Here is a 20,077-nt window from a genome sequence, read left to right as displayed (position 1 = left end):
CCATACCTTGGGGTGGTCATGTCCTCACTTTTATTTAGGATGCTAGATTAGTTAATTTTCTATTACTGATAAAACACCACGACCAAGGCATCCATGGAAGGGTTTATCATGGCTCATAGTTTCAGATAAAAGTTCAATATGGCAGGAAGGCATAGCAGCGAGAAGTAGGCATAGTCCCGGGAGCAGGAAACAGCAAACACACAAATCAGAGAGATTGAGCTGGAATGTAGGGTGAGGGCATAAACTCTCAAAAGCCAGCCTCCAGTGGAGTACTTACTCTAGCAAGGCTGCAGCTCTTTATGGTCCTCCTCAAATGGTACCAAGTCCTCACATGTCAGCTTATGGAGAACATTTCTAATTCAAGCCACCACATTCCATTCCCTGGCCTCCATAAACCCATGGCCATACCACGATGCAAAACACATTTAACCCAACTTCCCAAAGTTTTTGATACTTAACACTGTTAACCCAGAGTCTCTTCTGAAACGCAAAACAATCTCAAAACCAAAAAGTAATGTTACATTCTTTACACATGTGTACATATGTGCCAACTACAGGGACATATAATTCCAAACATTACCATTCCAAAGGGGAAGAATGTGGGTATAGTGGGAAAATGCTGGACCAAGGTAAGGCTGACACCTAGTAAGGAAAACTAAATCTTGTAGGTCGTGTCTAGTGCTAAAGATGTTAGCGGGCTTAGATGGCTTAGATTCTCCAGCTTTGATGCCTGCAACATACGTCGTTTGGGGATGGTTCCAACCCCTGCCTGTAACTCTTCTCCACAGATGCCTCATGGCTTAGCATCTCTGACACTCTGGGGTTTTCATTGCAACCCAGTGTCACCATCACAGTGGTGGCTTCTCAGGGCTTTCACAGGACTTCCCTTCCAAACACTGCCTGGCCTGCCTCAGCTGGGAATACAGCTCCTGTGGACACCTGTGCATGTATCTTCTAGGGGCCTTCACTTCTGGTGGATGTGGGCCTATGAGTACGATGGCCACAGCATATATTAGATACAGGCTCAGTTCTTCAAGAACCCGTAAAACATTTCCCAAATGGTGCCGCATTACATACTGGGCTAGCCCGTGTGTCAGTCACGTTGTTTTCCCTGCTGTGATGGATCTTTATGTTGTGACCTTCTATCTCGCCAATCGTGTACAAGACATAGTGGACAAAGAAGCATCCACACAGTTGGCCTTCTACTTCCTCCCTCCAGTCTGATCTCTCACGGTTTTCTGTTCTCGACACAGGGTCTCACTGTATAGCCTAAGTTGGCCTCAAACTCATAACCCTCTTGCCCCAGCAAGACATTACAGGTGTGTCCCACCCTACCTGCCCTGGATATTTCCTGTGGTTCTGCACTAAGACCACAGGTGAAGGACTAAGAAGAAGTAAAGATGAACCATGAGCATCTAGTTCCCCATTTTAGGCAAAAGTGGTCTCTCAGTTATGAAGATGATTATGGGGTTTTAGGGTTTTGGGTGTTTCTCTGTGTTTATTTATTTCTCTATTTGTTTTTTATTTTTTTTACTTACTTTGGTAGCTACCCTTTGCCAAGCCAAGGAGATTCTTTTCTGTCCCTAGTCAGAGGACAGTCCATTCTGGGAGTCAGGAAGGGTGCTGAGCCTGTCTTGTGCTTTTCTGTGTCCCTGTGGCCATTACCTTGGCTTTCCTGAACTGGTTGCTTTGTGGAGGCAAAGCCAGTTTTGCAGCTGTAGAGAGGTCTTCCCTGCACCCCCACCCAAATCTGGACATTTTCTGCATTTTATTGCAGATGTTTAGAATATTTATATTTACTATCAGTATAGGTAAAATTGGGTGTATATCTGTCATCTTGTTGTCTTTTATTTTCTCATTTGTTCTTTCTCCTTTGGGATGATTTCCCCACCTTTGCCTCTGTTACTCCATTATGTGAAACTGATGGTTTGGAGAATTTAGACTAAACTTGCTTTTTAAGATGGGGTCTTTCTATATTGCCCAGGCCCCAAGTCTGAACTCTGATGCCAAAGCCATTCTCCTGGTATATACACTGGAGTTGTTAGAAATAGAGCGTCATTAAACTAGGCTTTCTGCTGAGCCTTTTAGCCTGCTACAGTCTAGCTTCGATTCATAGTACCTTATGAGCAGAAAATAATTAATTATATTATATATGTCTGCAGATTCGTGCTACTGCGATTACCTATTTTACATTTTCATATATGTGGGGTATGGCCGCTCCACCCAGCCATCTTCCCGAGCTTTTCCTTCGCACAGTTCTGTTGTACCCAAGTCCAGCAGCCCTTGCTTTGGCAATTACCCACCATCTTAATTCCGTGCACAGAAATTAGATTTGTGGTTGCAGGATTCCCCTCCCCCGCCACGATTGTATGCAGTATCTCCATTTTCTCTGTAGGGCCCATCTTCCATACCCACAGTTTCACTCCCTAGTCCAGGTTGTCCTGCTGTAACACATGACCCTCCAGCCTCCGTCTCCTGAGCATTGGGATGGCTGACCACTCCTGGCTTTCTGCAACATCTGAAAAACAAAAATACTCCCAGAAAGCATGTGCTGTTTCTACTTCCTAACTCTGCTACCTGTTGTTTCAGGTTGGTTTTGAGTGACTGCCCATCTTCCCCATCTGAGTTACAACTTCACATTTCTTTTCTTGTTTACATAGGACATCTGGAATTATGCTGAATATTTTTATTTCTGCACATGCTTCTGGGATGTGGCTGGGTCACTTGGAAGCTGGGAGATCCTCTGGGTTTCATTTTCACACATCATCAGGAAGGGGCAAAACTACTTGGTCTGGGTGATTGTCCCCCACTTTAAGTGAGGACACCTTTTTATATTCTAGCTACTGTCCCTTGAACTTCGGGGGCTGCGTCCGGACACTGTGTCTGAGTGAGCTCAGTGTTTCCTTGTCTCCTAGAATTGCCCACCCTTGTTTTCTCTGTCCTGTCTGGAGGCCCTCAGTGCTCGGTGGGTTCTCTGAAGTCTCTGGATTTTGTCCTCTTGCCCTCTACCCGTGTCTCACCTGGGCTCTGCCTGGGGGTGTTGAGGACAGTTGTTGGCAGCCATCTCCCGAGAGGTGCTGTCTGTCCTTTGCTGCCTGTGTCATGTCTTCAGTGGCTTCTACATATATTTGTCACTGTTGTTTCAGGTGAGAGTGCAAGTCTAATCCATACTATATCTCAGTTCTCTGCACATCTCTTTTCAGCCTCTGCAGCTGATCCTGAGCTATCTATTTTCACAGTAAGATTGGTTGTCTACCTTTTTCAGCCACACTTCCAGGCCACCACAGAGCCTGGTATACCAGGTCTCAGAGAATGAGGATAACAGAGTTAGGAACTTCGGGGCTTACCTATGCTGGCAGATGCGGTAAACAAACCCGTGATGCTCTGGAGCGGAATTGCCGACTGGACGCGGAATAGCCAACTGCCTAGGTTTCACTTTTAAAGGGGCAGGGCTTGCACTCAAGACTCTCCGGTTTCGGGTTCCAAAGCGCAGCGAGGCGAGCCCAGCCAGGTTCCAAAGCGGCGCAGCGGTTTCCGGACAGCAGGAGTGGATACCCCGTGAGCTCCAGCAGGACGTGGCGATGCGGGGCGGGGCTGGTAAATTCCCTCCAGAACTGCTGGACCTATCACCTCCGCCAGGGGGCAGCGTGTTCTTTCGCCGGTAAGCGGTAAGGAGTGGAGAGCCTGGGCGGGGGGCCACAGGGAACAGGTGCAGAGGGGCTGGTCTCCCAGCAGGCAACAGACAAGGTGAAGGAGGCTGGAGGTGGTGACCAGGGGATTAGGGTCTAGTGGCCAGGCAGGAGGGAGGCAAAGGGTAGTGCTTCCCTTTCCTGGTACACCTGTACAGACACACCTATGTCTTTGAACAAGCCTCACCTGTAGTCTCTGCACCTTCCCGTCTAACTTCTTCTCATTGCCTATTTTTTTCCTGCCCACTGGGCTCATCTGCTTTTAACCTCCCCACACTACAGAGCCATCTCGACACACGACTGCCCTCGGCAGCAACACAATGCTCTACATGCTTCAATGGCATCTCCTCACAAAACTTTCCGTAGAGCCAGGACCAACTCAGACTAGCCAGGACCACTCACTCTATCTGTGACCCGGTACTAGCCCAAGTCCTCTGGCAGCCCGGGGAAAGTTTCTGTGGGCTGCTTCTGAGACAGAGCGTTGCAGTGGAGTACTCGGACCATCACATAGAGCAGGCGAGGTTCACCTCCATTTGCCCACCAGGAGCCCACACTGGCCCAGAAACAGGATTTGGGGCTAGGAACACTATATTCCTCAGTTTCATTTTTCTCTGGAAGGCTTCCCGGAGGAAGGGGAGCTTCTTAGCTTAGAGAAGAAAAGCTGTTTGTACCAGGATCCTTGAAAGCAGAGATTAGGAGTGCTCCTGGGACCTGTTGAGGCTACGGTGGTCTCAAAAGTTAGGGGATTTATGTTGAGGAAACTGGGAAGACCCATGTTTTGATGAATGTTGGCTCTGGTGAGTGAGGGTAGGCAGGAAGATGTGGGGTGAAAGAAACTGGTGAGGTTTGGGAAACTCATCGGTCTTTCTGTTTGATGGGTGCGGGGTCACATCGCGCTGCTAAGTAGCAAAGACGAAAGGGTGTGTTGACTTATTACCCATGGCCAGTGGTGACTATCACAGAGCAGGTGAAGTGCAGAGAAACCTCCAGGTGGGCCGTAGGACCCCACCAGCCTTCCTAAGGTCACTAGGTACAACTAGATGCTCAAGTCAAGGCTTCGTTGGACTCCAGTACTAAAGACCTTCTCCCCCCCTCCCCTCGCATCACTCTCCCAGAGCAGCACAGCGGCCTCTCTACTCACAAAAGCTCCAAGATTCGTGGACTTTAAAGCCCAGTAGTGTTCTGGGCCGCCCAGCTCCCTTCCTCCTGTATAAAGCCCGGACTGGAGACAGTGCAGTAACGGCCAGCTCTGGGGGCCAGGGGCCTGGCTGGTGCAGACGCGGAGTGGGCTCCGCGGCCATCAGCTGGTCTTCAGGCTAGCGGGACCGCGCGTTTCCAGGGTACAGGGGCGGGGGCGCGGCGAGGCAGGGCCGACTGGGCGCGCTCCGGGGAGCCGCCGGCCAGAAGGGCAGAAGCACGGCGAGGGTTAAGCTGCGAGCCTGGCGGGCACGCGTGCGGATTGGAGCAAAGTTTCGGGGAGGGGCGGGGAACGGGGCGGACTGGGGCTCGCAGATTGGCCGGAAGTTGTGTGGGGCGGAGCTCAGGGCTGCTCAGCGCTCGCTCCGGGAGAGTTGACAAAGCCCCGCAGGGAAGGACGCCTCGCGGCGCGGCGCCCCGGGCCCCTCGCCCTGCCGCCCCTCTTCCCGGCCCGCGCCAAGCCCCGCCGTTTATCCGCGCGGACAGCGCGCCCCGCGCCCCAGCCTGGCCCCAGCCGCCAGCGCCCAGGTAGCGCCGCCCCGCCCAGGCCGGGCCCGGGGGCGCGGGGGGCGGGATGCGGCGCCCGGGGCAGCGATGACCGTGTCGCGCAGCTCAGGGGCCCGGCTCTGACCCTGTTGCCTGCTGCGCGTCCCCGCGCTGATCTCTGTCGAGGTGAGCCGGGCTGTACGTCCGCGACCCCCGGAGGGAGGGCTGGAATGGGTTTGAGTGCGGGGCGCGAAGGGCAGGGCCGCGATCGCTGTGCGGGGCGGGAGCCGAGCTCGCGCCGTAGTTGCTCCTGTGGGGCCCGCGGCCCTGTCCCGCGCCCCGCCCCCGCTTGAGCCCCACGTGGGCCCCCCAGCGCAAATTTGTCCGCTAATGGCGCAGGCGATTATCTGCGGGGCCGCTCGGTGTTGTGTGTCCCGCGGGCAGGGCCGGAGTTACAAGCGCCAGGAATCCAGACGGTGTTTGGAGAGGGGGCGGCGGGGGCGGCTGGTAATTAGTGTAAACCCTTTGTCTGCCTTTGATACGCTCAGCGTCTACGCGCCTCGCTTCCTTTGCCTGGAGCTCGGCGCCGAGGGGGGCCGGACCCTGGCTCTGCGGCCGCGACCTGGGTCTTGCGGGCCTGAGCCCTGAGTGGCGTCCAGTCCAGCTCACAGTGACCGCGCCCCTACTTCAGGTCTGACCGGCGAGATGACGCGAAGCCCCGCGCTGCTGCTGCTGCTATTGGGGGCCCTCCCGTCGGCTGAGGCGGCGCGAGGTGAGTCCTGGCGCCCACTCTGGCGCTCTGGCCTCTGCAGCGCCGCCCCTTTCCCGCCAGCCCTGAACTCTGCCACAGTGCCCGCCTGGCACACTCCTCCCCTCCCTGTCTGCCCCTTCACAGCGGTTCCCCACCCCTGTTCCTTAACCGAAGTACTGCGGGCTTTACATGCCTCTACCTCATTCACCGGGTTATCCATTCACACTCAAAATACCCCCAGTTCACCTTCTTTGGCTGACACCTCACCCTAAAGGACCCCAGAATCATTTGACTTGTTGGCCTTGCCTAGGTCCTTTCCAGGGTAGGCTCATAATCTTGCATACATATACTTTCAGGTGCATCTCTAGGTGGAGAGCAGGTGGTCCTCCCCCACCCCCCACCCCATTCTTGGGCAGTGGACTCTTTGTGGCCGAAGAAAACCTAATTGGGTCCCTGGGAACTTGTAGAGACTCAACACAGTGGCTGATTGAATATAGAGAACGTTTGGTGACATCTTGGTGATTGGAGCTCACTCTGATCCAGCCTTCAGCTGACCCAGCTCTGGACCCTTGGCTTCCTTATCTATTACAGATAGCATACACAGTCTTGTCATCTGGGAGTCCCCAGAGTACAGGACATCACTATACAGAGAAGGTTGGACAATGCTTGACGATCTTAGACCACAGGGTCACTCGCACACTGTGTTATTGCTTCAGGACACACCACACTATGGCTTGGGTACAGCCTCACCCATCTTCTGTTCCGTGGGGGAGTTCTGCCCTAGATGTAGCTCTGGCAAAGGGCATTCAGAACTGATGGGTGATACATGCCGGTGGATTTTTGGCCACCGTGCTCCAGTGTCACGGGGCACAGAGTTGGGCTCCCCTATGGTTAGGCAGGACTAGTGGCCAGGCGGGCCCTTTGGGTGTGTTGGCCACTCAGGACTATCCTTGTTCTGTCCACCAGTCCTGTGAGGCTTCGCATCTCCTCCCCCCGCCACCAGCGCGGGCGCACTGAGCCCAACCTGGCCTTATATGGCCACGTTTGGTGTTGGGCGGCGGGCGGCGGCCCAGGTGGGCCTTATGCCACTATAACCCCCCCTCTTCTGCTTGGGGACTGGCTGGCTGGAGGGTGGGGGCTGTCCAGGCACAGCTGGGCTGGACAGTGTCCTGGGCATGTAGGCACTTGGGCCATACTGGGTGAGTTGTCTTTTTACCACCCCCCCCCCCCCACTGGTGGCCCAGTCTTTGATTGCTCTTTTATCTGTTTGGATACACCCCATCCTTGCACCTGCCTCTGCGTTGGCTGCTCAGCAAAGGAGGCTCCGAAGGCCTCTCTGCCCTGCCATGACCACTGGCTGGACCTTCAGGCTGATTGATGGGAGGGAGTGGGCAGGAGCACTACCTTTTGGTTGATGGCCCTAGAGGGGCCACTGTTTCTGCCTTTGTCTTCCTTGGCCACAGTCTTGGGACTGTGTCTTGTATCTGGCCCTGGCTGTGCTAGTGAAGGCCTCTGGCCAGCACTAGGGAGCTGGAAAGAGCCGCCTTCCAAGGGCAAGGGCCCTGTGGTTGGGATGGAAGAATGGCGTTTCCTGAATTATGCTGACTTCTCCCTTCAGGCACAATCTGGACTGGAGGGGCAAAGCTATTCCAAATGCATTCCTTCTCCAGTGGTTCTTCCGTGAGTAGGCCCAATTTTGACCTTAAGTTGGGCCAAAGAACTGCATGTAGAGTTTGGGCTGTTTTGAAAGCTATTTCCCTGGGGTGTCACAGTTTTTGGAATCTGTACATCTCTAGATTGGGATCATATTTTAAAAGTTCCCCTTTGCCCAAAGTTTCACAATGTAGTGAATTTGCCTTAAGATACCAGCCCCCCCACTTTGAAAAAAAGACAAGTTTTGGTTTAGTCCATTCTGCTTCTCACAGAATGTAAGTTTCTGAACAAAATACCATTCTCAAAGATAAGTCTAAAAGTGAAGTGCCACCTCTGGACTTTTATAAGGATGACTCCGGGACCAGCCTCTGAGCAGCCAGCATAGGTTTCTTTCCTGTCTTTTGTACCGCCTTTGGGTTTGGAATGAGCTGGCCCTGATGGACAGTTGGGGAGCCTGCCATGGCTGTCCAGAGTACTGTGTTGTAGAGCAGGATGTGTATGTGGTGCTGTGGAGAAGATGATTGGCCATTTGTGTGGAGCTGACCCTGGCTTTTAAACCGTCTGTAGGAGGCCTCTTTTCTTCACAGGCTGTGGCTGATCAGAGTGTGGCTGGAGTGAGGTAGATGTTCCGGAGCCAGGCCTAGCCCCTGTGAGGTAGGGATATGGGCCAGCCTCCCATTCACATCTGGGGCCCTATTCCTGGAAGGGAAAATAAATCACTGTCCCCCTGGGGGTGGGGAGGGAGCTGTGAACAAAGTCGCCTTTGGCTAGGCCTGGAAATGCCGACCACAGGCTCCTTTATCCTTTGTGCAGGATCAATGGGCCTCTGGGCTCTCAGAGTTGCCTTTCAGTCAGCCTGCCCTGTGCTGTGGCCCTTACTAGGGAAATGTTGGTTTTTCCCCAGCTGAGGCCTCTAGTCTCTGGTTTTCCTGGCCTTGGCTCAGTCTTTGCTGGTAATGCTGGGGGTAGCTGGCTGTGGCCCAACAGCCTCATTCCCCCTACTGGCCACCTGCCCTCTGTATAGCTAGAGCCTGATACTTGGCCTGTGGTGGCCTTTTCTCCCTCATTTTGCCTTAATGACTCCGGAATGCATAGCGGGGTAAGGTGTGTCTAAGCCCCTGTTCCCATACTTCATAGGTACCTTCTTCCGCCTGCTACCTGCTCTGCTAACCAGTACTCTTGCCTACGCCTCAAGGTGGAGGAGAGCAAGGAGTTCCTGAGAATGGGGTAGGGGGAAGCTAAGAGCCCCAGGCTGGGGTGCAGACAGAGTAGGCTCATGGTGGGTATAGTCTGGGTTGGCCCAGGAGAGGTGGACGGTAGGCAGAAGGTGCATGCCACTGGACAGCTACAAAAAGCAAGACATCCCCACTGAGCAGGAAGCCTAACTCCTCTTCCCACCAGTTTATTTCCTGAGAGATGCATGAGCTGCCAAGGGCCTGTAGAGCTAGTGACGGGCCTCTAGCAGTACGTGGGAAAGGGGCCGTCTGTTGTTCTGGCTCAGGTATGGCTCTGGACAGTAGGGGAGGTTCCAGCCCTTGACTGTCCAGGTGCCCCTCGGATACCAGGCTAGAGCCTTCTATGAACTGCCCCATTCTCCTTGCAGCCTGTGTTCCAGTTTCTGGGGCTAGTGGTGTGGTATGGGCTGAGGCTTAGAGTCACACATTACTGAGGGCAACTGGGACCCCTGGCTCAGAGCCCTCACATCAACTCTGTCCCTAAGAAATCTGTGACGGCAGTGGAGTGGCCTATTGGATGGGTTTGCCAGACTATTTGTTTTAGGCAGTCCGAACGTCCCATCAGTCTTTGTTGGGGCTAGGTGGGTAGCATATTACCTCAGGAGCTTTGGGTTCAGGAGATAGCCTTATTTTGATAGTTTCTGAGGTATCAGGTACTTCCAGGAACAGAGTTACGCCTTGCTTAGGGACAGGGGCCTGCTGGGTGGCCTGATTTGAAGCGAGCCCATGGCCCAACAAGCTGGTGTTTGTGAGAAGAGGGTCAGGGGTTGGATGTCCAGGAGAATCCCCCTCAGTGGGTCCTGAGGTAGTCTCTTTCTACGGATGGTATGCATGTGGCTCCTGTAGAACTGTGGCCTTTTATCTGATGATACCCATGCCATATGGTTTTGGTGAATCAGGGAGTGTCTAGGAGCTAGCAAGGTACAGATGTGGCAGCTGAGTTATTCCAGAGAGGCGAACAGATCTAGGGGACCAGGCAGTGCTTCCAAAGAACCCTCTTCCCTATATCCTTCTGCTTGCCTAAGGCTAGTTCTACTGACTGGCTTATTGAAGCGTGGTGTCTCTTTGAGGTGCCTAGATGGCCTGGTTTATGCTGTAGCCACTTGCCTGGGTCCTATCAATCCGGCTGCAGAGCCTATGGGTCTGGCCCTGGGGCACCTTTAGTTAGTCGTCAAGCCCTGGTCCTCTCAGAGCACTGTGTCTGTGTGTCATCAGCAACAATTGTGTGTGTGTGCACAGTTATATGCCCTCAAGGATCTTAACCTCAAGACAGGAGGAAGCCTGGCCCAGAACACCTAATGGGCAGCTGGGCCTTGTGACTGTCACCTATGTTCTCTTCTTTTGAGAGGCATCTCTGCCATTTCCCCGGGCTTTGGCCTCCTGGCAGGTGTTGGCCCTAGAGGACTGTCTGGATTTCTCCCCTTCCCCGTTCTCGGGCTCCAGCTGTGAGTGTTGTGGGATATATGTCCTCACAGCCAGGGGCCATAGCAGTGCCTTGGTAGGGGTGATACCAGGCCCATCGCTATTGGACAGGTGCCTTGCGATTCTCCTTGGCTTGGCTCTATTGTGGTCCCTCTGGGGTCTTGGAGCAAGGTGTCCAGAGGGCCAGGCAAGCCTATTCTGCTCCTTTGTGGCTGAGGCTTTCCACACCATTCTCGGAGTCCCCTAGTCTGCAGGAAGAGGAGGTTCACTCTGAGCTAGCTGACCAACCCCATAGCCAACCTCACTGCCTGGCCAGAGAATTCCTTTCAGGCCGGAAATTCCTAGGGCCATGCAGGCCTCACCAGGGCCAAGCTAGGCCTGAGCTGGCCAGGTGTTCTCACACTGTGTGCAGGGTCAGTTGCTAGCTAGTGCCTAGACCAGCCCTTTGAGGAGGGGAGTTCAGGTCAACAGGCCTGGAACCCCAGCTTTCAGCTGTGCCTGTCTGACTTCTCAGGCTCCTGGCCTTTTCCTTTGGGCATTTCCTCCTATCATCCCCAGCCTGGTATCTAGACCTGATCCTGACCATATCTACAGGTTATGAACTTATACACAGACCGTGTCTCCTGCAGACGGTCTCCTCCTGGATTAATGTTTAGTCTCTGGCTGGGACTGTATGGGTTTTTCAGAGGTATGGACATGACTGACCTGGCTGTAGAAGTTACAGAGAGACCAGAAGCTGGTGTAGCTCCCTCCTTGGCCTGGGACCTTCAGTTCATGTTGTGCTTTCTTAGACCCCTAGCATTCTTGAAGGAGCCAGGCTGGGTCGGCTGGTCAGATGAGCCCTGTTAGAAGTTCAGGCCCCAGCCTCTGCCCGGAATCGTCCCCCCTGCAGCAATCCGAAAGCAGAGTGGGGGGCAGTTCCTCCATTGCCCCTTGAGCTTCAAGTCCTTAGTTTTCTCACTGGCTGAGTAGGGTAGATGGCTGTCCAGGTAGAACAAAGGGGGCTGTGTTTCCCGAGTTAAATATAGATCCAAGGTGGCCATATTATGGCCCAAATTCCCAGAATTCTAGGGGCTGGGCTTTCTGCAGGGGCCGGGGGTAGGGGTGGTCCTTATGTAGGTCTCTGTAACAAGCCTGGGAGCCCAGCCCCACTGTGGGGTACAGTAGGACTTAGTTGGGGGCAGGGCTGGCAGGATACTGTTTGCTTTAGGATAAGGCTGGCTCCTCTGGCCGGCCTGTCGCCAGCCTGTCCCCCAGCAGTATGTGCATGCAGGCCCCAAGGGCCAAGCTTCCGGCCATCTGGCAATTACTTAGCCCTGTCCCTCAGCAGTGGTCATGGCATGTATGGCTCCTGCTCCTTGGTGCCCCCTTCTCTACGCTTCTCTTCCTCTGTCTGAGGCCAGGAGGAGTCGTACTTCCTAGAGGCACAGTGAGGCTAAGATTCTCTGAGGATCTCCCTATGTAATGTAGGGAGATAGATTAATTTGGCCTTTGGGCATTCCCTGGTATGCCTCCAGGACACCTCCAGGCATCTGAATATATGTGTGTATGCTTGCATGTGTGGGTCTGTCTGTAAGGCTCCAGGATACCAGGTTGGTTGGGAACCGTGGAGCCAGGCGGGGCTTTGGCCAGTTCCTCATTGACCTGAAGCTTGGGAGGCACTGTGAGCAGCGGGGTTTCAGACAGTGACAGCTGGTAGGCAGAGTCCGCATGGGAATGGGGCTGAGACTTAGGAAGGTACAGGGGAGAGATGTCAGGAGGCCCATGTGACCAGTGCCCAGCAGCCTTCCACACTGTAAGCTGGATGCAGGAGGACCTTGGGACTACTATGTTTGGATTGGCCTTCTGCCTTAGGTGGTCTCTGAACAGAACAGATTGGGGGCAGGTGGGCTGACATCCCTCTTCTACCTCTGCTCTTTCCCTTTCTAGAGGGAGCCGTTAAGGGAAGTAAGAAAGAAGGCTGATCTGATGTTACCATCTCAGTTGGTAGCAGCTGCGGGCCCAGGGGAACTGAGGGGAAGCAGAGACGTGGCTTGGAGAAGAGGGTCTCAGAAAGATGGGAAAGGATCTGGGCCATGTGGATACAGGTGAAAGAAGAGGTGTGGGAGGACCCCTTCCTCTGTGGCTCCCTGCCGAATTGAACAGGAACGCTGTCCTTGGGTTTTCACTGGGAGACGCGGCCCCTCCCCTTGGGCTGACTTTTTTTTTTTTTTTTTTTGTCCTTCAATCCTGTGTTAATACTTCAGAGTGGGCTCTGGAAAGCAGCCTCTGGGAGTCTGGAGGCATCCACAGAAGCCTGCTTGGGCTGAAGGTGGCCACGTAACGAGGGCAGTTGCATGCTGAGGAAGCACCAGCTCCTTATAAAAAACGCACATGCCCCCAGGCCCCACGGTGCATCACTGAGCTTGCACAGATGGCCTGTTGCACCATTGTGCTTATTCAACCTTGCATGCTCTGCCCAGGACCATCCTGGCTAGAATTGTTTGATGTGCTAGGTAGGTGCTCCTTGTGGACAAGCGGATGGGCTGTAGGGTGACGGAGGTGACCCTGTGATGGTCTCGTGCAGTGGCTGCAGTTCCCACCCTCTCACACAGCCTCATGAAAGCACTTTTCCCGAAGCCCTCACCTTTCTGGTACCCACAGGCTCTGCGCACACTGTACTCTCCCTCCCAGCCCGGTGGTCACTTGCTCACACTCCTGTCCAGAGTTACCTTGATGGTTGGGACTGAGAAGGATGCTTGATGTGGGCTGGTGATGTTGGGAGTGTGTTCCTGATGACTAGAGTTAGAACTGGCCTTTTCCAGGATGGTGGTCTTTATCCTCTGTTATGAGCCCCTCCTAGGAGCATTCTGTTGGAGGGATGTCTCCTAAGGCTGGGCCACCTCTCAGGTATGACCTAGGGTCTGTCACCCATATAGACAGGACCCAGTGGGTTCTTCCTTATGAAGTAGATTTCCTAAATGAAATTCAGGTAAGGTACCAAGTGCCTCTGCCCAGCCCTTGCTTATCCTGTGTATCCCAGCAGCCCTCTAAGATTCAGACCCTCAGTATACTCGTTCTCTGACCCCATAGTCTTGGTATTGTGTCCCTGTGAGGTTTAGCCACTGACAGGCTATGGCCCCTAGGACTTCCGACAGCCCCGAGTAAATTCTGCCCATGAAGTCAGACACAGAGCACACAGACAGAACAACCATTCATCCATGGGTGCATATACATCTGTGCCTATAGGGCACATCTCGATGATGGGCATACGTATATGGCATTGAATGCTGACAGGCTTACACCTAGCTGTTTATCCTGCTGACCCATTTCCCTCTGAAGCAGGTGTAAGGTGGCTGTCCCTTCCTTGGGCCTGACAGATCTGGGATGATGAAGGGTCAAGTGTGGTACGATGTTCAGTGGGAACAAGAATCCTATGAGGCTATGTGTGTAGAAAAGGAAGCCAGCCCCAAACCCATCCTTCTGTCCTGTTCCTGGGTCCCTTCTTTCTGACCAGGGAACTTACAGTTCTCTCTGGTGAGACAAAGGGATGTCCCTGATTTCTTGGTTTTTAAAATTTCAAATTATTATTGAGTCCTGTGTCCTGACCCCTCTGGCCTCTTCATTCTCCTCGGGAAGGTTGCCTGCTATGGTGGGGCTAAGCAAGCTGCTTGGGGTTGACACAGTGGGGTGTGTTGGACATAGGCTGTTATGGTTGGCAAATAAGGTTCATGTTTTGGGGCTTCTGCCATACCAAGCAGATGTGTTCCTCCATCCAAGCCCTCTAACTCTTGCAGGACCCCCAAGAATGGCAGACAAAGTGGTCCCACGGCAGGTGGCCCGCCTGGGCCGCACTGTGCGGCTACAGTGCCCAGTGGAGGGGGACCCACCACCGTTGACCATGTGGACCAAAGATGGCCGCACAATCCACAGTGGCTGGAGCCGCTTTCGCGTGCTGCCCCAGGGGCTGAAGGTGAAGGAGGTGGAGGCCGAGGATGCTGGTGTTTATGTGTGCAAGGCCACCAATGGCTTTGGCAGCCTCAGCGTCAACTACACTCTCATCATCATGGGTCAGTTGGTGTGGGAGTCAGAGATTACGGTGGGGCCAAAACTGGCCGGGCACAAAGTGTCCACCCCTGGATTTTCCCACCTCGCTTGTTTAGCTTGCACCGAACCAATCTGGACATAGACGAGATCAGGAGGGTCTCCTATCCCTATTCCCGGCCTGGGTCCTATGGCAACCAAGGCCTCCCCTGCCACCAGGCCAGCCTTGAGCCTTTGCTTCCAGGTGGCAGAAATGGATCGAGTGGGGGATGGGTAGCTCAGGCAGTGGTTCCACTGAAGAGCCGCTGGGTGGGGTAGGGTGGAGTGGGCTGAGGACTTGGCAGTGCAAGCCTTGGCAGCTATGACTTTGAGGCTCAGGTTTCAGAGTTCAGAGGGGCCGCAAGAAGTGAATGGCCTCTGTTCTTTTCTGTTCCTGGGGCCCAGTCAATAGGGAATGGGCAGGTGTCTTTGGTGACACACCCTCCACACATTGGTAGCAGGCATGGCCCATCTTCTTTCTTGGGCTCCCTAGTGTGGGGCCCTGGCTGATTCTCTTTGCAGTGGAGGTCTAATGTAGTGGCCTGGGACAGCCTTGTCCTTGGTCCCAGGCTGGGTGGAAGAGGCGGCTGTTATAGGGCAGCAAAGGGGACATTCCTTATCACACCCTGCCCCTCCCCCATCACTGCCCAGTACAGGCCTCAGGCCTTCTCTTGGTTTGGAATGGGAATATTACGGCTGTCCACCCTCCCCACCCCCATCCTTTCAAAGAGGATGATGACCAGGCGGTATGTAAGCCATGCCTCTGCACCAAGCACTCGGCCCCTTGATGTGGGCTAGGGTTACTGCAGCTGCTGGCTGGGCCTGGCCCCCTCCTCGTGAGCCCTGCAGACCCCCTGGAGCCAGGGTGGGGGGCAGTTCTCCAGTCCCACCATGCCTATCAGGGTCACCTGCACCCCGGGAGGGGGCTGGCAGGCAGCCCTTGCCCAGCTGTCCCTGAATCCTGACATGTGGGTGTGTCCATGGTCTTTTCTTGGGTTCTAGGACTGTCTCAGTCAGGGCATGCTAGGTGCTCTGATGAGAAGCTCTCCTGTATCCCTCACCTGGCCTCCTTATTACCTATTTCTCTACAGATGATGTTAGTCCAGGGAAGGAGAACCCTGGGCCAGGTGGCTCTTCTGGGGGCCAGGAGGACCCAGCCAGCCAGCAGTGGGGTAAGTATGGGGTAGAGAGACTCTGTGTACTTGGAATAGGGCAATGCTGTGCTCCTGGCATCTTCACGTAGCCTTCCCTACTGACCTTGATGCTGTCCTGCCACACAGCACGGCCTCGCTTCACACAGCCCTCCAAGATGAGGCGCCGGGTGATCGCACGGCCTGTGGGTAGCTCTGTGCGGCTCAAGTGTGTGGCCAGTGGGCACCCACGGCCAGACATCATGTGGATGAAGGATGACCAGACCTTGACACGTCTAGAGGCCAGTGAACACAGGAAGAAGAAGTGGACACTGAGCTTGAAGAACCTGAAGCCTGAAGACAGTGGCAAGTACACATGCCGTGTGTCCAACCGGGCAGGCGCCATCAACGCCACCTACAAAGTGGATGTAATCCGTGAGTGGCGGGTCTGTGGTAGGACGGGGGGCCTGTGGTGCCTAAAACTGTGATGACGTGTTTGTTTGTCCTCGGTGTAGAGCGAACTCGTTCCAAGCCTGTGCTCACAGGGACACACCCTGTGAACACAACGGTGGACTTCGGTGGGACGACGTCGTTCCAGTGCAAGGTGCGCAGTGATGTGAAGCCTGTGATCCAGTGGCTAAAGCGGGTGGAGTACGGCTCCGAGGGCCGCCACATTTCCACCATTGACGTGGGTGGCCAGAAGTTTGTGGTGTTGCCCACGGGTGATGTGTGGTCACGGCCTGATGGCTCCTACCTCAACAAGCTGCTCATCTCTCGGGCCCGCCAGGACGATGCTGGCATGTACATCTGCCTGGGGGCGAATACCATGGGCTACAGTTTCCGCAGCGCCTTCCTCACCGTATTACCAGGTGTGTGTAGCTTGCCCACCCCATGTTCACTCTGAGTTTCTACCATTGGCTGGGTTGTCCAGGGTTCCCCAATGTCCACCTGGCAGGTGGGGGCCCCCTGTCCTTTTCTTTTCCTTGTGGGTTATCCTTGCTTCATGGGGAGTCCAGGGCACTGTGTAGTTCACATTTGAGCCGGTTGTCCCATCAGTACAGAGACAGTTCACTCCCTACTCTTCTCCTTAATCTCTCTTGCAGACCCCAAACCTCCAGGGCCTCTTGTGGCTCCTTCGTCCTCAACCACAAGCCTGCCGTGGCCTGTGGTGATCGGTATCCCAGCTGGTGCTGTCTTCATCGTAGGCACTGTGCTGCTCTGGCTTTGCCAGACCAAGAAGAAGCCCTGTGCTCCTGCATCTACACTTCCTGTACCCGGGCATCGTCCCCCAGGGACTTCCCGAGAACGTAGTGGTGACAAGGACTTGCCCTCATTGGCTGTGGGCATATGTGAGGAGCATGGGTCCACCATGGTCCCCCAGCACATCCTGGCCTCAGGCCCAACTGCGGGCCCCAAGCTGTACCCCAAGCTGTACACAGATGTGCACACACACACACATACACATACATGCACACACACACTCTCATGTGGAGGGCAAGGTTCATCAGCACCAGCATGTCCGCTCTCAGTGCTAAATACAGCCAATCTCCAAGCACTGTGTCCTGAGGTAGGCATATGGGGGCCAAGGCAACAGGTTGGGAGGATTGAGAACAGCGGAGGAAGAGTGTCTTAGGGTACCCTGTGGTAGGCACTCACAAACTTGGCCATAAAGGTATATGTACTACCAGATGAACAGACAGCAAGACCCACAACGCACATATTTAAAAATGTAAATGTGTGCACAAGTGCACACACAACCTGAGAAAATTTCAGGAAGGTTTGTGGTGTGACTTTGCAGTGACATTAGCAATGGCTAGTTGAAGGAATCTCCCTCAAGTCTTTAGTGGCTATGGCCACTTCCCCACCCTGCCCATCTGTGTTCCTGTCCGGCCTTGGTGTACCTCCATGTGCCCTGGGTGTCCAGGAGCCTACCAGCAACCTGACTGGGATGAGCAGGGCAGCCATGCTTGGAGGTTTGAGCCTCCCTCCCCTTGGTAGAGAAAAGGGCCTCAATATTTATATTTAAGAAGTGAAATAATATTAATAATAATGTAAGGAGGGCTGGGACACAGGAACTCTGGTTTTCCCTGGGGCCTGGGACCTGCCTGGCCTTGTGGTTACATTGGGTATCCTCACTGTCCATGGCTGCCTGGTCTCTGTAATTTTATATAGAGTTTGAGCTGAAGCCTCGTATATTTAATTTATTTTGTTAAACAAGAAAGTGCCTCCTTTTTCTCATTCTGGTGTTTTTACCTGGGGTTGGTCTCTGTGTATATTTGCCAGCAGGCACACACATGTGCTCACTTTTGTGTTTACTCACATACATGCACTACTATGCATGTGTGCATACATGTGCTAGCTTACATGTATCCACATGTACTGATACTGTGCCTGTGTGTCTTTCCTCCAGGGAAGTGCCTACCTTTAGGCCTCAGAGCCGGGTTTTCCCGAGCTTTGTCTCCTGTGGGACCTTGGGCTTCTGAGCTTCATGGTGTACCAGGAGTGGCTGCAGCTGGCTGGTGGTATGAGGTGTTTGTGCACCACTCGGGGGCCTGTTGGGAGTGCTGTTGTACACACCCAGCTGAGTATTATCCCTCTATTCTGTGCATGATCTTTAGCCTGGAACCTACTGTTTGTTCCATTTTATGTGGCTTTTGCAGGGTCAGCCCCAGGTCACAGTAACCTCTTTCCTCAGGGTTCCAGCTGAGTGTCTCCCAGGTACTCCTATGACAATAATAGGAAGTTGTTCTTTTCAATTGGGGAAACTGAGACTCAGATTCGCCCAGCATTTTTGGAGACTGGGATGTATATTCCAGGTTCAGAGCGCCCCAAGGCACACAGGACTGGGTATATATCTCAGTAGTGGCGTGACAGTCTAATATGTGGGAAGTCAGAATCATGCATGCATGTATAAAAATCCCAGATGCACAATCCAGCAAGGTATTGGTGCAAAGGTCCTGCTGTGGTTCTAAGAGCTTTTTGCTGAGAGTAGTCTCCTTTCTTAGCATCTATAGATAACAAATGGCCACTGAGTTTCACCAGGTGTGTCTCTGTGTAAGCCCCACAGGAGTAGGGTTAGTTATTCTGGACAATTCTTATAGGACTCATATAGAACAGCTCCTAGCCTTTGACTTCCTGGGTTAGTCATATTTGGGTGGTTCTGGCTGTTAGTGACAGGGCTGTCTCTGGCTACCAGATGCTGGGGATGCCCAGACAAATGTTCAAGGCACAGTGGGACTTCAGGTCCACAGCTGGTGATAGATATTCCTCATACAGAATGGTTCAGCAAGGTCAGGTTTGTCTGAAGTGTGGGGAGTTGGGAAGAGGGGAGATCTTGGGTGGCGAGTTATCTGCGTCATACAGATGCACTGCTCCAAGAAGCAGGCAGAGAGGAGGCGCCCTAAGGGAAAGGAGACCCTTGGCCTAAGGTCAGGAAACAGCCAGTGAGGAGTGAGAGCAGCCCATCACCCCTGGCCTTTCATCTGCTGCCTCATAAGCAAGATTTGCCTAGGGAGAAGAAGCAGTGAGTGACAGGCCAAGAAAAGGGCTCCAAGGTAGGTAAGACAACCCCACCCTGCCCTCAACAGGGTCTCTGTATACCCTTGAATGATGATCCTGGACCTCAGAGCTCCCTGTTTACCTCAGACCTCTGTGGCTGTCCTAGCTCACACGCAGCAGCCATGAACCCATGCCCCCAGCCCTGAGGCCTTTGTCTCCAGTTCAGCTCTGGCGAGACCTCGTGTGGATGCATTGGCTCATCCCTGTAGAGGTGTGTGCTGCTTACCACACCCCAAGCCCCAGTTGCTTAAACACAGTTTCAAGGCTGAAATCATTGCCTTCTCCACTTGTCTAGGGGGTTGCTTTGTCACATGGGTAGGAATAAATGGCCTGTGTACTTTGATCTTGGGTAGAAGAGGACAGTGCCTCTGAGGGCAGCCTGGCAGTGTCCAGAAGATGGAGCTTTGGACCTTGGCCTTACTGCCAGGAGACACCTGTCTATCCGCCTATTTGCCTCCTTCCTAGGCCTGTGTCCTCCAGATTCTTCCTGCTGCCCAGGCCTAGAGGGAAGGGACATGTGCTGAGTGTGGTGTTCTTCTGAAAGCTGAGAGCAAAATCCTTTCAGGGATGAAGGCCTGTGGGCCCAGGAAGAAAGGAGCCTGAAATAGCTCTACCCTGTGTGCTGCAACCCCTCACATGGACAAGTGCGCATGTCTCTAGCTTTCCAAACTTAGAGGTCAAGAGGGGATACTGCTGTCCTTGGGCTGACCCACAGGCCAGGCCAGGTATGGTGGGCTCTGATTGGAAGTCATGGAGGAGGAGATTGAGCATCCTGGTTGAGGCTCAGTGAGTGGTGGGTGCATGAGGGATGTAGAAGGGAGCCATGCCTGAGCCTCCTGACCCATCTAGGCAGTGATAAGCTGATTCACTTCGAAAGCTGGCAGACTTGAAAGG

At 53.8% G+C, this 20,077-nt stretch overlaps 1 protein-coding gene and 1 long non-coding RNA gene across 2 annotated transcripts; one reads left to right on the top strand and one right to left on the bottom strand.

The window, feature by feature from the left end:
* On the bottom strand, positions 1-5,074 carry LOC308427572. Its single transcript, XR_013975259.1, has 3 exons — positions 4,831-5,074; positions 3,348-3,757; positions 1-2,518 (listed from the first exon to the last, which is right to left on the bottom strand). It is a non-coding gene; the product is annotated as an uncharacterized lncRNA (long non-coding RNA).
* A 193-nt stretch (positions 5,075-5,267) lies between these two features.
* FGFRL1 (fibroblast growth factor receptor like 1) lies at positions 5,268-17,846 on the top strand. Its single transcript, XM_080925738.1, is given in 8 exon segments — positions 5,268-5,558; positions 6,064-6,144; positions 14,210-14,482; positions 15,587-15,667; positions 15,776-16,060; positions 16,141-16,494; positions 16,729-17,090; positions 17,092-17,846. Coding segments are annotated over 7 exon segments (1,491 nt in total). The 5' UTR covers positions 5,268-5,558; positions 6,064-6,077; the 3' UTR covers positions 17,161-17,846.
* Positions 17,847-20,077: the final 2,231 nt, after the last annotated feature.

The sequence above is a fragment of the Micromys minutus genome (assembly GCF_963924665.1).
Source record: "Micromys minutus genome assembly, chromosome: 11".
Lineage (NCBI taxonomy): Eukaryota > Metazoa > Chordata > Mammalia > Rodentia > Muridae > Micromys > Micromys minutus.
Note: the sequence above shows the minus strand (reverse complement) of the source record. Positions and strands in the feature narration are given on the sequence as shown.